The 13,919-nt window shown below is 39.4% G+C and overlaps 1 protein-coding gene across 13 annotated transcripts in view; it reads right to left on the reverse strand.

Moving 5' to 3' along the window:
* EXOC1 (exocyst complex component 1) overlaps positions 1 to 13,919 on the reverse strand; it is a 57,519-nt gene that overhangs the window by 11,848 nt on the left and 31,752 nt on the right. For 10 of the 13 annotated variants that reach the window (XM_075127901.1, XM_048848237.2, XM_075127908.1 and 7 more), the window contains 5 exons: positions 10,507 to 10,551; positions 9,426 to 9,589; positions 5,103 to 5,210; positions 2,045 to 2,121; positions 1,170 to 1,398 (listed from right to left, as the gene is read on the reverse strand). In XM_075127901.1, the coding sequence (XP_074984002.1) occupies positions 1,170 to 1,398; positions 2,045 to 2,121; positions 5,103 to 5,210; positions 9,426 to 9,589; positions 10,507 to 10,551 (623 nt within the window). The remainder of the gene's footprint in view (positions 1 to 1,169; positions 1,399 to 2,044; positions 2,122 to 5,102; positions 5,211 to 9,425; positions 9,590 to 10,506; positions 10,552 to 13,919) is intronic. The other 3 variants (XM_075127902.1, XM_075127910.1, XM_075127909.1) reach the window with 1 other exon arrangement.

The raw sequence follows: 13,919 nt of genomic DNA on the forward strand, positions 1-13,919 counted from the left end.
ACCCAGTAGGGCCACTCTTTGTTCTTATGTACCTTCTCTAAAGAGGCACATATTCTGATGCCCACTGCTAGCAAATGGCAATTTATACTAGAACATACAAATATCAAGATAGGTTTCAGAGTAGTAGCCGTGTTAGTCTGTATTCGCAAAAAGAAAAGGAGTACTTGTGGCACCTTAGAGACTCACCAATTTATTTGAGCATAAGCTTTCGTGAGCTACTGTAGCTCACGAAAGCTTATGCTCAAATAAATTGGTGAGTCTCTAAGGTGCCACAAGTACTCCTTTTCTTTTTGCGAATATCAAGATAGTTGTTTATTACACTAAATTTTCAAATGCAGCTAAGTTAAAAAAATTCTAAGAAAGGAATCAAACATTGTTTTCTTCCTTTATTGAAAGCTGGATTATCAGTAAGTTTTGTCTCCCATCCTTGGCTAGGTCTACACCAGAAACTGTTATCGGTATAATAATGTTGGTTAAGGATGTGTTTGGGGTTTTTCCCGTTTATTTTGTTTTTTTTTAAATGACATTTTTATACAGGCAAAAGTCATAGTTAGATGCAGTTATACTGGCAAAAAAAACTCCGATTGCGGATATAGCTTATTTTAGTCATGGAACTGTTTTCGCTAGTAGAAGCTGTGTTTAGATTAAGTAAGTTTGCCAGTATAGCTATACTGGCAAACCTTTTCTATTGTAGACTAGACAACTGTCTCCTTCACACATATATTTTTTTATTCCGATAGGCTCATAAAAAATGTCTTTATTAACCAACCAAATTTTGTTCAGCAAGTCAGGTGACCTGAGGGCTAAAGTCTGCTTGCCTTGCTCATGCCTTGTAGTTTCAATGAGATCACTGGTGAGAGAAAAGTAGGCAGAATTTGGCACTGGAATACTAAGAATCTGAGTTCTCATAAGTGACTACACTTTTCCAGTTCCTTCTTGAATGTTCATTAAACAGAGCTAACCACCAATTATTTATACATTTTTGCAACTCCATCCAAGTTATTTTGTGTTCATTTAAAAAACAATACATAGTGGTAAGATTTTTTTCCCCACCTTTAAATTAACTCCAAAGACATTTAAGATTTAGGGTTCTCTTACATTTAAAACTTGCTAGCAGTTGGCTGCCTTTAATATTATGATTAGTTTAATCTAAGTAATTAAGAACTTACAATGCATTTGTCAAAGTTTCTTTTGACAGTCACCAAAACATTTCCAAGTGTTGTGCTGAGGAAGGAAGCTGGGTCCACATTTTGTGCTGTCCATACATGGTGACTCATCTTAACTAACATATAAAGGGAATTAAAGCTATCAATCTTGTCCCCCAGAGCTATAAGGTTATTCAGCTCTGGCTCAATAGAGCGAAATATTTTTATCATCATCTGTCGGATCATGTCTTTCCTGTTAAAAAAAATAAAATAAAAATAACAAATCTGACAATTTACTGGGCTACTATACATTTTCTTTCATATATATTTTAAGAAAAATGTACGGATATTTAACAGTCTCATTTTTACTTAACCTTAATGAGCATGAAGGTTTTCAGGGGATGGGGCTAAAGGAAGAATAAAATAATTTTTGCCAAGTCTTAATTGGACATTGCCAAGGTCAAAAAATTACAGTTTAACTACATTTAAAAATGTTTTCTTCACAATGCCTGCTAGATCATAGAAAATCTGTCTTCCACATGCTTAAAGTTCAAACTACTCTCCTGGGTATTTTTACAAAACTAACAAAGAGATGGGTGGGTTTCCTTGTAGATTTTGTAAGCAGGTGGGGTATTGAGTTGTTACATTGTTTTATTATAACATAGCCATCCAGGCACATTTAACTGCAATAAATTTAAAATTAAGTATAAATTATGCAAGTTAACTATTCAATGTTTACTGAAAAATGTAGAAGTCATTAATTTTAACTGCAGGAAACAAAAGTAACTGTCCATGTATCACTATGGGTAAAAAAAAAAATAAATCAAAGATTTGTACTTCATTACAGAAAATAAATCTCTAGCCTCAAGAATGAACAATGATGAAACATCAACACGTACTCAGATGATATAGCTTGTGGAACACCAGAATTATGAGGCCGGGATAAAGTTCCTCCATCCATTTCCTCTACTTCATTCTGCAAGAATTATGCAGGTATTTTACATAAAGAAGAATCTTAAAAGCAAGGAGTTAACTCAGCTATATCCCTATCTAACTAAAATTCTGTATTAAACTGGTAGGTATGTCTAAGAAAAACAATTACCAGCAGCAATCATTATTTGAAGGTGATATTTACAAATAGATACACACATTCATTCTCTGTTACAAGACAAGATACCTGGGCGCACTCCATGGCATAACATTCTGAACCATTAACATCACCCTCTCATCTCGACGTAAACAAAGTGGTCACCACTAAATAGCCAACATTTTCTATTCAAGGTTTTGTCATTACCCTAAGCTCTGCAAAACATTGTCCCACCCTATGATCTTCCCTTAATAGGAGATAAGGCAAGGCAAAAACTGTTAGCATTCATAAGCTAGTGCAGTAAACTATATCAAATACTGCCGACAGAACAGCATGAACATTTTATCTTTAAATATCCATAGAAAGAGATCACCCACTAAAGCCACAAGTGCAGCCTCTGCCATATCCAGATCTGTATTCACATTGACACGATCTGAGGCAGTGATGTACTCAGAGATATCTCACCAATGTGTTCTCAAGAAATGGGAAGATGGAAGATTAAATATTGGCAATATTTGGCCAGATTCAAACAAATATCCACTTGATGCTGACAGCTACGGCCACACAACAGCTTCCTTAAGTGAAGCTAAACAACTTACCACCTGAAGGGAGGTGTTGACAATCTCCACCCAGTTCTCTACAGGCCTTCCAAGCATAGACTGTAGTACTTACCTGTTCTCAACACTGTTGTAACAACACAGTAAAAACTGAAGTACAGTACATCAATGAGCTACTGGACTAAACTCAAGCAGAGAAGACTATGGGTGAAATCCCGGCCCCATTAAGGCAATGGCAAATCTACCAATGACTTCAATAGGGCCAGCATTTCACCCTTAGCGTTTGTGCAGTCTGCATGCAAAGAAGCAGACTGTTTAATCACAATCAGCTAGACTTTCTCTGCAAAGTAACATGACGTTTCTTTTTGACAAGGACTCATATCAAGACAGGAGCAAGAACAGCCTCTACAAATCAGGTTGCCTTCTGCGGTGGGAGGGATAGCTCAGTGGTTTGAGCACTGGCCTGCTAAACCCAGGGTTGTGAGTTCAATCCTTGAGGGGGCCACTTAGGGATCTGGGGCAAAAATTGGGGATTGGTCCTGCTTTGAGCAGGGGGTTGGACTAGATGACCTCCTGAGATCCCTTCCAACCCTGATATTCTATGATTCAGTTTTCTATTCAGTTGTCCAGCTGTTTGTATGTACAACTCCCAAATTTGTATTAACAATCATGATAGGTGTACATGCAAATTTAATAACCTAGGCTAATATCAGTCTCTAAACTCAGACTAAATAACTTAGCCTCATTTGCACAGGTCAGCCAAACTCTGTTAGACAGTTTTAGTTTCGACAGCTTAAAATAAAATAGTTAAATGATTGTTCCTTAATTTAGTTTGAAACCCAGTTTATATGTGGACAAAGAGATAGCCGTTATAGTTTTCTGTGGCAGACATCTTCCAGGCACAGCTGAAACATCCCTTGAAGCAACTAAGCTGTTTTAAGTAAGTATAGACATTTTCTCAAAAAGCACGTAAGAACTATCATCTCATATGAAAGCTTAAGAAAACTGAAAATCCAACCGTCTTAGAAGAAGACACAGTAAGAGATAAAATACTTAAAAGGGTGAAAACAATTACTTTCTTCTGAGGGAAAAAAAAGAAAAATGATGCATCATTAGAAACAGAATCTCACTAATAATCATTATAAAATACCAACAGTTGTAGAGTTGTGCGCTGAGGAACATTCCCAGAAAATAATGTACTATGAAGGTTTACCTTTATTTCCCACACATAGCTATAAAGCAAGGGTGGGCAAACTTTTTGGCCCGAGGGCCACATCGGGGTGCAAAACTGTATGGAGGGCTGGGTAGGGAAGGCTGTGCCCCCCGAACAGCATGGCCCCTGCCCCCTATTCGCCCCCTCCCACTTCCCCACCCCTGACTGCCCCCCTCCTAGAACCTCCTCCCACCCCAAACCACCCTCCCCTCGGGATCCCATCCCCATCCAACCCCCCCCCGTACCCTGACTGCCCTGACCTATCCACACACCCGCTCTCTGACAGGCCCCCCGGGTCTCCGATGCCCTATCCAACCCCCCCGTTCCCCGACTGCCCCAGAATCTTCGCCCCATCCAACTGCCCCCTGCTCCCTGTCCCCTGACTGCCCCCGGGACCCCCTACCCAACTCCCACACCGCTGCGCCCGCCGACACCCCCTTAACATGCTGCTCAGAGCAGCAGGAGCTTGCAGCCCCGCTGCCCGTGCGGCGGCATAGCTACGTGGGAGGGGGAACAGCAGGGGAGGGGCCAGGGACTAGCCTCTCAGGCCAGGAGCTCAGGGGCCGGGCAGGACGGTCCCACGGGCCAGATGTGGCCCGCGGGCAGTAGTTTGCCCTCCTCTGCTGTAAAGGTTTTCTACATTCTAGATTTTCCCCCTTTTATTTGCCACCATTATGCCAAATACCATGTTTCTTAGCACTTCAACAATATATTTAGAGTGAAAATAATTCAAAATAAAAGAAAGGGTCTAATTTACTACAACTTTTTCTTCTTCCACTGTTTAATTGTAAAGTAAATTCAGATTTCCCTTTACGAGGAAAAATGGATTTGAGACATTCTGGTTAAAATACATTATGCACTCTAGACTTCTTTGATATTCACTTGCAAACTAAAAAAATTCTGCTTGCAAACACATATGCATTTGAACAACTTTATTCATATGAGCAGCTCCACTGACTTTAGTGGGAGTTATCATGTGTATTTGTAGCAACTGGGCCTTCATCGCCACAATATTATTTCAACACCTAATACAACAATTTTGTAGTTAAAGACCATTCATAGATTATATATCATTTTAGCTAAATTGAAATAAGTCATACCATTGTTGTTCCCATGCTTTGATGCTGCTGTAGCTTGAAGAATTTGCTAATAAAGTCCTGTTCTGCTAGACACAGGGGCTCCAGTTCACTTAGAACTTGCTCAAAGATCTAAAGTAAACCAAAATAATTTGATTAAACACACCCATACACACACCCCTCAATGCACTATAGCCAATTATAACAATATTCTTTGTTTTAATTTATTTTCCATTGCTTGTGCGATCCTAAGAACCACTGGAGGTCAGCTGACAAAGGGTTCACTGTTCTGTAACAACAACTCCTAACAGGCCTAACAAATTAGCTACACCTAGCACACTGCATTCATAGTATATATCCATAAAGAATATCATGTGAGGTCTTCAATAAAAGCTGGGTTCACACTGGTCATTAATATCATTGTGAAATGTTTGTGCAATTAGCATGCAAGAGGTTATGATGGACAGATATATGTCAGTGGCACCAGAATAGGAGGAGCTGGGGGTCGTGGCCTATCCACTTTACTCCTCTTCCCCCTGAGGTTCCCCCGGCCAGGCCAGCAGCTGGAGCCCGTCCGGGGAGCCCAGGCAGTTGCGGGGTGCCGTGCCGTGGATGGCAAGGCACCCCCACAGACCCTCCCGGGCAGATGGAGGGTCTGCAGCATGGTGCCCCACAGCTCTTACCATGGCCGAGCTGCAGCCCCCTGGCCAGAGCCAAGTCCAGGTAAGAGCTGTGTGCTGACAGCTGTGGGTAGCCGTGGACCCTGGCCCTGGGCACGGACACAAGCCGGGGGCTGCTCTGGACCTCCTCCCCTAGCAGGCGGAAGGTCCATGGCTCCCAGCCTCCTCCAGCTTCCGGTTTGGCAGGGGCAGGGCCTTGGATGGAAGGGGAGGGGCAGGGAGCCCTGGTCCCGGCCCCTGGCCTCTCCACTTTTGGGCTGACTCTGCCACCCTTGATACACACACAATAAAAATATATTCTTAAAAAGTCTGACTCAAGGCAGGGTTGATAAACAGGTTTCTGCCAAAGGATGTATATCCACCTGTCTGCCTCAGTTTACTTGTAAATTAAGTATACTAAGCCAACACAATGGAAACTCCATTTGCATACAAGTCAACATGGTGTTGGCATGCCAGAGAATAGACCACCAAGGTCATCCTGACTCTGGGAACAAACAATGAATTTTGGAGGATGGAGAAGGCAAAATGACACCTCTTTATCCTGCACCTGAAGAAGTAACTGAGCAGCGTTATGAAAACATGTTCCCAATCAGTCTAGGTTAGAAATGATGCAAGAAAGCTTTCAGAGAATATAAAGTCTGCTTTTAGACAGATGGTTAGTCTGGTAAAGTTTAGTCTCTAGAAAGCTTGTATTGATTTTGTTTTGTATGTAATCTTTCTGTCTCTATTATCCTTACTCACTATCCATTAAACCTTAGCCTTTGATAATAAAATTATGATTGTTTTCACAATCAATCTCTCTCACTGCTGCGATGTTACATAACAGCTGATCCTCAGTTGAATCAAACAGGCTGGTGCAAACCTGCTAATTTCAGCAAGTGTCCAGTGGTTAGGGGCTGGCCATTACAGGGGAGTGCTTCACAGGGGCTCTGCGATTGAGGTATGCCTATTGTTAACATACAAGCCAAAGTAAGGGCTGGCATAGCCCTGATGAGATTGAGTTCCTACTAGGCCAGAGGTGTCAGAGAGCTGACACTCAATTAAGCACTAGCAAGTCTCTCTCACTGGAGGCAAGGGGATTACAAGGTAACTCGCAGTCCTAGGTACCCCAAGAAGCATCAGAGCTTGTTCCATACAATACCTTCTGCACTCAAACTCTAAAGCTAGATTTCTACCTGAACATTTATAAAAGCAATAGAATGAAAAGCATTATGATTTCCAAAAGTTCTAACAGTAAAACAGTCATATTTTTAAAAGGTAGATTTATATAAAGTTTTACGACCATGTGAAACATAATTCTTTGTTATTCACTTTAAATAGGAGAGGAAGGGGGAGAAAGGAAAATTGAATGCTACCCATCTCTTCCCCCCGCCCCAACAAGTTTGCCAACTGAATTCTAAGACTACAGGATGAAGTATTTACTAATTCAAAAGCCATTAAATATCTGGCCACATGAGAGCTTGTAACAGCGTTGTTACAACCTATTTCAAATAAGGTTATAACCAAACAAATTGCATCCATACCTGGTACAGTTATAGACTGTTAAGCAATCATACCACATATGTAGCTGCAGGGAACAAGAAAATAGGAAGTAGTTCACAGAAGTGTTTCTATCCACAGTAGATGAAGCTATGCGAGCTGCTATTCTTATATTGGGAAAAAATTTCAAATACTATGCTGCAGTTTCATATTATTAGTTGTGGACATTTGGTGCAGCGGTGTGTTCTGTTGGCACATGGTAGCTTGGTAAAGGGGTGTGTGCAGAAGCACAGATTGAGTGGGGCACAGCAAAAGACTTTGGTGCATGATCTGCAGCAAATACTGTAGTTGTGGAACTGGTAAGGTGGGTGCCTGTGAGTGGATGAACAGAGGGTATGTTAAGTGGCTTAACTTACCATTTCTTTATGGGTTTGTGTCAGGTATGTTCTGTATGTGCCAACCCTAACTGCTTCACAGTAAAGTTTTTGTGTATTAAGTACTAGCATCTGGTGAAATTGGTAAATAAGTTTTTGTATTTACTTTTGGAATAGAGGGTGATCTTGAGTTATTTTAAAATAAAATCGAATTAAACAGTGAAGCTACTTTTTGGGCAAACATTTTAATTTATTAAAATTATTTGTCAACCACCAATCCATAAAGACTCTTTCAAAGACATTTCTAGTCTACTGTGTCACCCTCATACAGTAAACTAAATCAGTTTCTTTGCAAGTATTTAGGAACTAAATGCATGGTAACTGTTAAAGCTTACCACACTACTAAGATTAAGCAGTAAATCCAATCACTAGAAACTAATTAGGGAAAGATTTATCCAAAAAAGTTATTGGGCAAGCACAACAAATTACATAACTCTGTGTATACATTTCTTCACCACACGCAAGATTACATGTAGAAATAAAGGACGAGGACTTTTTAAAATAATTAAAAGATGAAAACAAAAACCAAACCATTTGAAGGGATTATATCTATTTTTGTTGACTTGTAACAGAATATCAGAATTCTTACAAAATTACTAATTTTCACAGACAGGACCAGGATTTTTATTCAGTTTCATAGAAAAACACCTGTTATGACTGCAAGTGTATGTCAGTAACTTAGAGGTAAAAATCCTTACAGGTAAACTGCAGTTAGCCAAAAAACAACAATTAAAACAGGAAAAGTTAGCAAGGATTGGTGGTGCCAGGCAACACCACACACAAACAAGGTATTCATCTCCTCAATTAAAATAATCCTATAAAAAACTTAATTTTAATTGTTTCCCCACTTTCCATTTTCACCATAGCACTTGGCAAAAAAGTATTAGAAGACTATAATTGGTTCCCCTCTTCCTTTTTAAAAATATATCTTAATTTACAATATTTTGCAAGACTAAATACAGTTTTGGTAGGAAAATTTTCCCTTATCCATTGAGAATCCTCCCTAAATACTGGTTTACATTTTTAGGTCTATTTCTGCAATGGACAGGGCTACAGACTTAGCCTCCATTTAAAAAAAAAAAAAGTGAGGACTCCAGCAATCATTTGGTGCCATAGTTTAAGGCAGCCAAAGTAAATGTGCAAGTGACATTTAAATGGTTAATTTTAGAAATTGGTGTTTATTTAAATTATTCTTTTGTCTTCTGTACTAGATCTCTACTGGATGGTCGAGTGAATGAGATTCTCTTTCCTTCTTTCCAATTTGCCAACAAATTTACAAAACGCATCACAATACTTTCTGAACTCCTCTCTTATGAAGGTGTCATAATTCAGGAATCTCATGATCAATTCGCTTCATCTTTGGTAAAAAAAAATATAAGTTGGTCCCAGACTTAACCCACCAATTTTTTGGCCAACATTCCTTTGTTTGGGAACTTTTGAGGAGGGTCAGCAAAACTGGGCTTATAATGAAAACAACTGCAATCTTAACTATGGTTAAAGTTAGCGTCTGCATAATTAAATCTGTTAGAGTCTTAAGCAAATGCACAATGCATATCATATTTAAGTGTTGACATATATGTATTCATTCTAAATGAATTTAAAACATTATTACATTAGAGAGAGAGACAGAGACACACACACACACACACTCCTGGGCATGAACGAACATTTTCAGACAGTAAACAAAATGTGGATTCATGACTATCTAAAGTTCAAAACTAAGGAGAAATATTACATTACATTTTTTGTTTTACCTTATCAAATTTAGTTCTATCAGCCACATCAAGGTCAGAGGCAGACATGTTTCCCATATCCAACAGCGAGGATGACTGAGACCTGCGATTTCCTGAACTCTGAACGGAGAGTTTATTTAGGCTAGAGGTAGACCCAGTCAATTTTCCAGAACTTCCATGAAGACCTATGAAATAATGAAACTATGAAAGATGGTAGCCTACGTGGAATAAAATACATTTGAAAAGAAAAATATAGGTATATCCAAAACAGCACTCCTAGTCCCCATAGAGATGGTCAATATTCTTTCTACTGAATAGTTTGTACCTTATCTAAGTGGTTTTATTGTATACACGTTTCTTCATTACAAGCCTAACTGGAATATTTAAGTGTTTTTCAGAGTTAATTACAATGCAGCTACCTAAGTCTGCATTGTAGAATAACAAAGGAAAACTGACATCAGGAGCCACTTTGGACATTTTGCACCTGGGACCAGCAAGTATAGCAAATATGCTGGGGCAGGTACTCTCCTTTCTGAAAGGAAAGCTGGATGGGAACTCCAGTTGTGATACTTTAAGAGCATCTTCCAGCAGCACACAGAGCAAAGAGAGCCGGTGGGGAAATTATTCTGAAAGGAAAATAGTAGAGCAAACACTTGAGTATCTGAAGATACTCTCCATATTCTCTTGGACTTGTTTTTTCCATAGTTCACACTCTTTTGGTTAATGACAGTTGGGAATAAAGTGCGGCAGGGGGAGAAGAGGACTTAAGGAAGAGCTCTTGCTATGATGAGACACCTCAGTTCAAAAACAAAGTAAAGAGAAACATCTCCTGTTATATTCAAACTGCAAGTAAAATGCTGTCGTAAATCTTCATAAATCTCAAAATCACAGAGAAACCGATTATTAATTTTCATTCTGTATGTTCCATCTAATATAATTGCCAACTATGTTCAACATCTCTTGGATGTGTTTTGCTTACAAATACTTATTGCACCCTGAACAGTTAGCTTTAGGGTTAATGGGTTTTCCATTATATATAACTACACCTATACATAGACACACATGCATTGACAATACATACTAATGCACTAATCATACTCACTCTCTGTTTCCTGTTTGACAGCGCTTTCTTTTCGAGGCAGTGTAGCTGGCATGGATTAGGTTGCAAGCATCAAAGACAAAGACAAGTTAAAAATGCAGTTTGCACAAACCATGCACAAGATGCAAGTTAAGCACTAGCTGGAAAGAAACATGCAGAGAACTATAAGCAGCAAGTAACTATAGTTGCAAACACATATAGTTGGGGAGTTACTGTTCTAGAAATTCAGTCTCTAACTACATGGAAAACACAGTATACGTTTCAAAATATTAAACTTTCATTTTTCTTAAAACAAAACACAGAGGAAAACTCTGACTTGTTAAACATTTATACATCAAATTCTCCTTAACACAGAAAAGACCACCAAAATACTGAGTCTTATTTGCAAAGATTGATATTGGATGAGATTTGCAGTTTACCAGAACAGTGTGCAAATAAACTGTAAATCATATTGATACCAAACAAAGAGAAATGCAAACAGATTAATCCTGTGCAGACTTGTACTGAATCAGGGCTACCTGCATTATCTTCCAGCTCTTTAACTAAAAATCTATTAAGACTGCAAAAGTCCTTTCAATAATATTCTTTTCTACAATAAGACCAGCCAGCCTATTGTATATTGCTGTTGCTGACAACTCAGTTTTGCTTTTCACAGTGAGAAGTAGTGTGTTTTTCATTCAGGTTGCATTAACAATTTTCCAGTTTGCAGATGTTGCCAGGCTAAGAAAAAAAGTCACTACCAATAACAACATTTACATAAAGATGCAACTCATTTTTAAAAGGTTTATCCCCTGAATATCCTGCTGGTCTGAAAAATAAAATAAGCAGTTTCCTCAAGCAAAAAACTGCATTTTAGTAAGCAGTTTAGAGTACCCTGTGACAGGGTAATATTGCCCTGTGTTTGTGATAAAGGATTCTAAGTTCACCAGTGGAAAGCACTTGCACACATGCTCTAGAAGCAAAAAAGTTAGTAGGATTCAACAATTCTTGGCGAGCATGAATTTTTCAAGTTACAGACGCAAAAACACCAAATGGTTACTTATCTGTACAGTAACTATTGTTCTTTGAGTTGTGTTGTGCATACACATTCCATTTTAGGTGAATGTGTGCTTACTGCACTCGAGTTGGAGACTTCTGCCAATACTACCACAAGGTGATGCATATGTTCCCGCTCACCTCATGCTCTCAGGTGACAGCATAAAACAGGCATGTCTGCCGCCTACCTCTCCATTCCTTCGCACCACTTTAAGTAAAGTCTGAAGTAGCAGGGAAGGTGGGAAGTACATGTTCACAACATACCTCAAAGAATAATAGTTACTGTACAGATAAATAACCTTTTTTCTCCTTTGAGTGATTGTGCACATACACATTCCACTGGAGGTGATTCCTCAGACATTCCCTTACAGGGAGGACGACTTTGGATCATCTACACAGGGATTGTACCACTAACTTGCAAAGCTGGCATCATCTCAAGAGGTTTGAATCATGGTGTAATGAGTGGGAAAAGTATGCACAGACGACCATGTTGCTGCCTTGCATAAACAAGCTATTGGAAGATTGCTCAGGAATGGTGATGTGGTGGACTGAGCCCTAGTGGAGTGAGATGTTATTCTCAATGGAGGAGAGACTTTATCAAGATCATAGCAGAGCTTCATACAGTCAGAAACCCTGCATGAGATTCAAGGAGATGACACTGATTGACCTTGAATTCTTTCAACATAGCTTACAAAGAGCCTGGAGTAAGAACTGAAAGACCTAGTGTGGTACAAGTAAAACGCCAGTGCTCTACAAACATCCAAAGTATGGAATGCTTTTTCAGCCTTAAATTAACATGTCAGGAAAAATACAAAAAGATTGTTTGGTTTAAATGGAAGACTGACACTACCTTAGGTATAAACTTAGGGTGAGGCCTAAGAGATACTTTGTCCTTATGGAATACCATGAAAGGAGGGTCAGCCAAGAGAGCAAGTTCTGAAATCCTCCTTGCAGAAATGACTGCCACCAAGAACCACTTTCTTTAGAGAAAATAAAGATAATGAAATTGTAGCCATTGGCTCAAAATAGGGTCCTATCAGTTTGGAGAGGGTGAAGTATTTCTTCGGGACCAGGAAGACAGTGGACAAGCCCCTTTTATGCCCTCTCCTGAGAACACATGTTGAGCAGGAGCCTGTGCACCACCTAGTAGTACTGCTGGCAAAAGTCTCTGACTTGAATGCACTGGACACATATAAAACAAAAAGTGAAATGTATATGTGTATAATCCTGCAAAGAACCACCCCATCAGAGTGGAGCTGGCAAGCTGGTCCTATTCTAAGAGGACAGATATTTACTTTCAATTGTACAAATATGGATGTGCAAATGCTCTTCAACACCGATTTCTCAACTAGGCATCAACACAGACGGTTTTAGGATGTCAGACTCAAATTTAATTCCAGCTTAATTTTTATCTGCACTATTTTATATTTTACCACAGTACTGCATATTTGGTATTGGTTTCTTCATAGATTCTCTGATCCCTAACCCCATCGACTGGCACTGCAGAACAAAGAAATATAGCCAAGGACCACCCTTGAACAAAGTATCATCTGGTAGGTAAGACATACTGTTGTCACATGGTACATTATGTATTAGCATTAGAAAGGCTGTACTCAGAGAGGTTTGTTGTAAAATTGCGAGGGCATGACTAGTAGAGATCCAAAGGGGTCAGTCCTGGGTCTGGTACTATTCAATATTTTCATTAATGACTTGGATAATGGAGTAGAGAGTATGTTTACAAAATCTGCAGCTGACATCAAGCTAGGACAGGTTGCAAGCAGTTTGGAGGACAGGTTGAAAAATCAAAATGACCTTCACAAATTGGCAAATTAGTCTGAATTCAACAAGATGGAATTTAATAAAGACAAGTGCACATGTACTTCACTTAGGAAGGAAAAATCAAATTCACAACTACAAAATGGGGAATAACTGTCAAGGCGGTAGTACTGCTGAAAAGGATCTGGGGGTTATGGTGAACCACAAACTGAATATGATTCATCAATGTGATGCAGCTGCAAAAAAGATTAATATTCTGGGATGTATTAACAGGATTGCTGTATGTAAGATACAGGAGGTAATTGTCCTTCTCTGCTTGGCACTGGTGAGGCCCCCACTTGAGTACTGCATCCAGCTCTGGGCACCACAATTTAGAAAGGATGTGGACAAACTGGAGAGTCCAGAGTAGAGCAACAAAGGATAAAAGGGTTAGAAAACCTATGAGGAAAGGTTGAGAAAAAGGGCCATGTTTAGTCTTGAGAAAAGAAGACTGATTTGGGGACCTGATAATCTTCCAACATGCTAAGGACTGTTATAAAGAGAAAGGTGATCAATTGTTCTCCAGCTCCACTAAGGTTAGGGCAAGTAGTAATGGGCTTAATCTG

Source organism: Caretta caretta, chromosome 4 (assembly GCF_965140235.1).
Source record: "Caretta caretta isolate rCarCar2 chromosome 4, rCarCar1.hap1, whole genome shotgun sequence".
Classification (NCBI taxonomy): Eukaryota; Metazoa; Chordata; order Testudines; family Cheloniidae; genus Caretta; species Caretta caretta.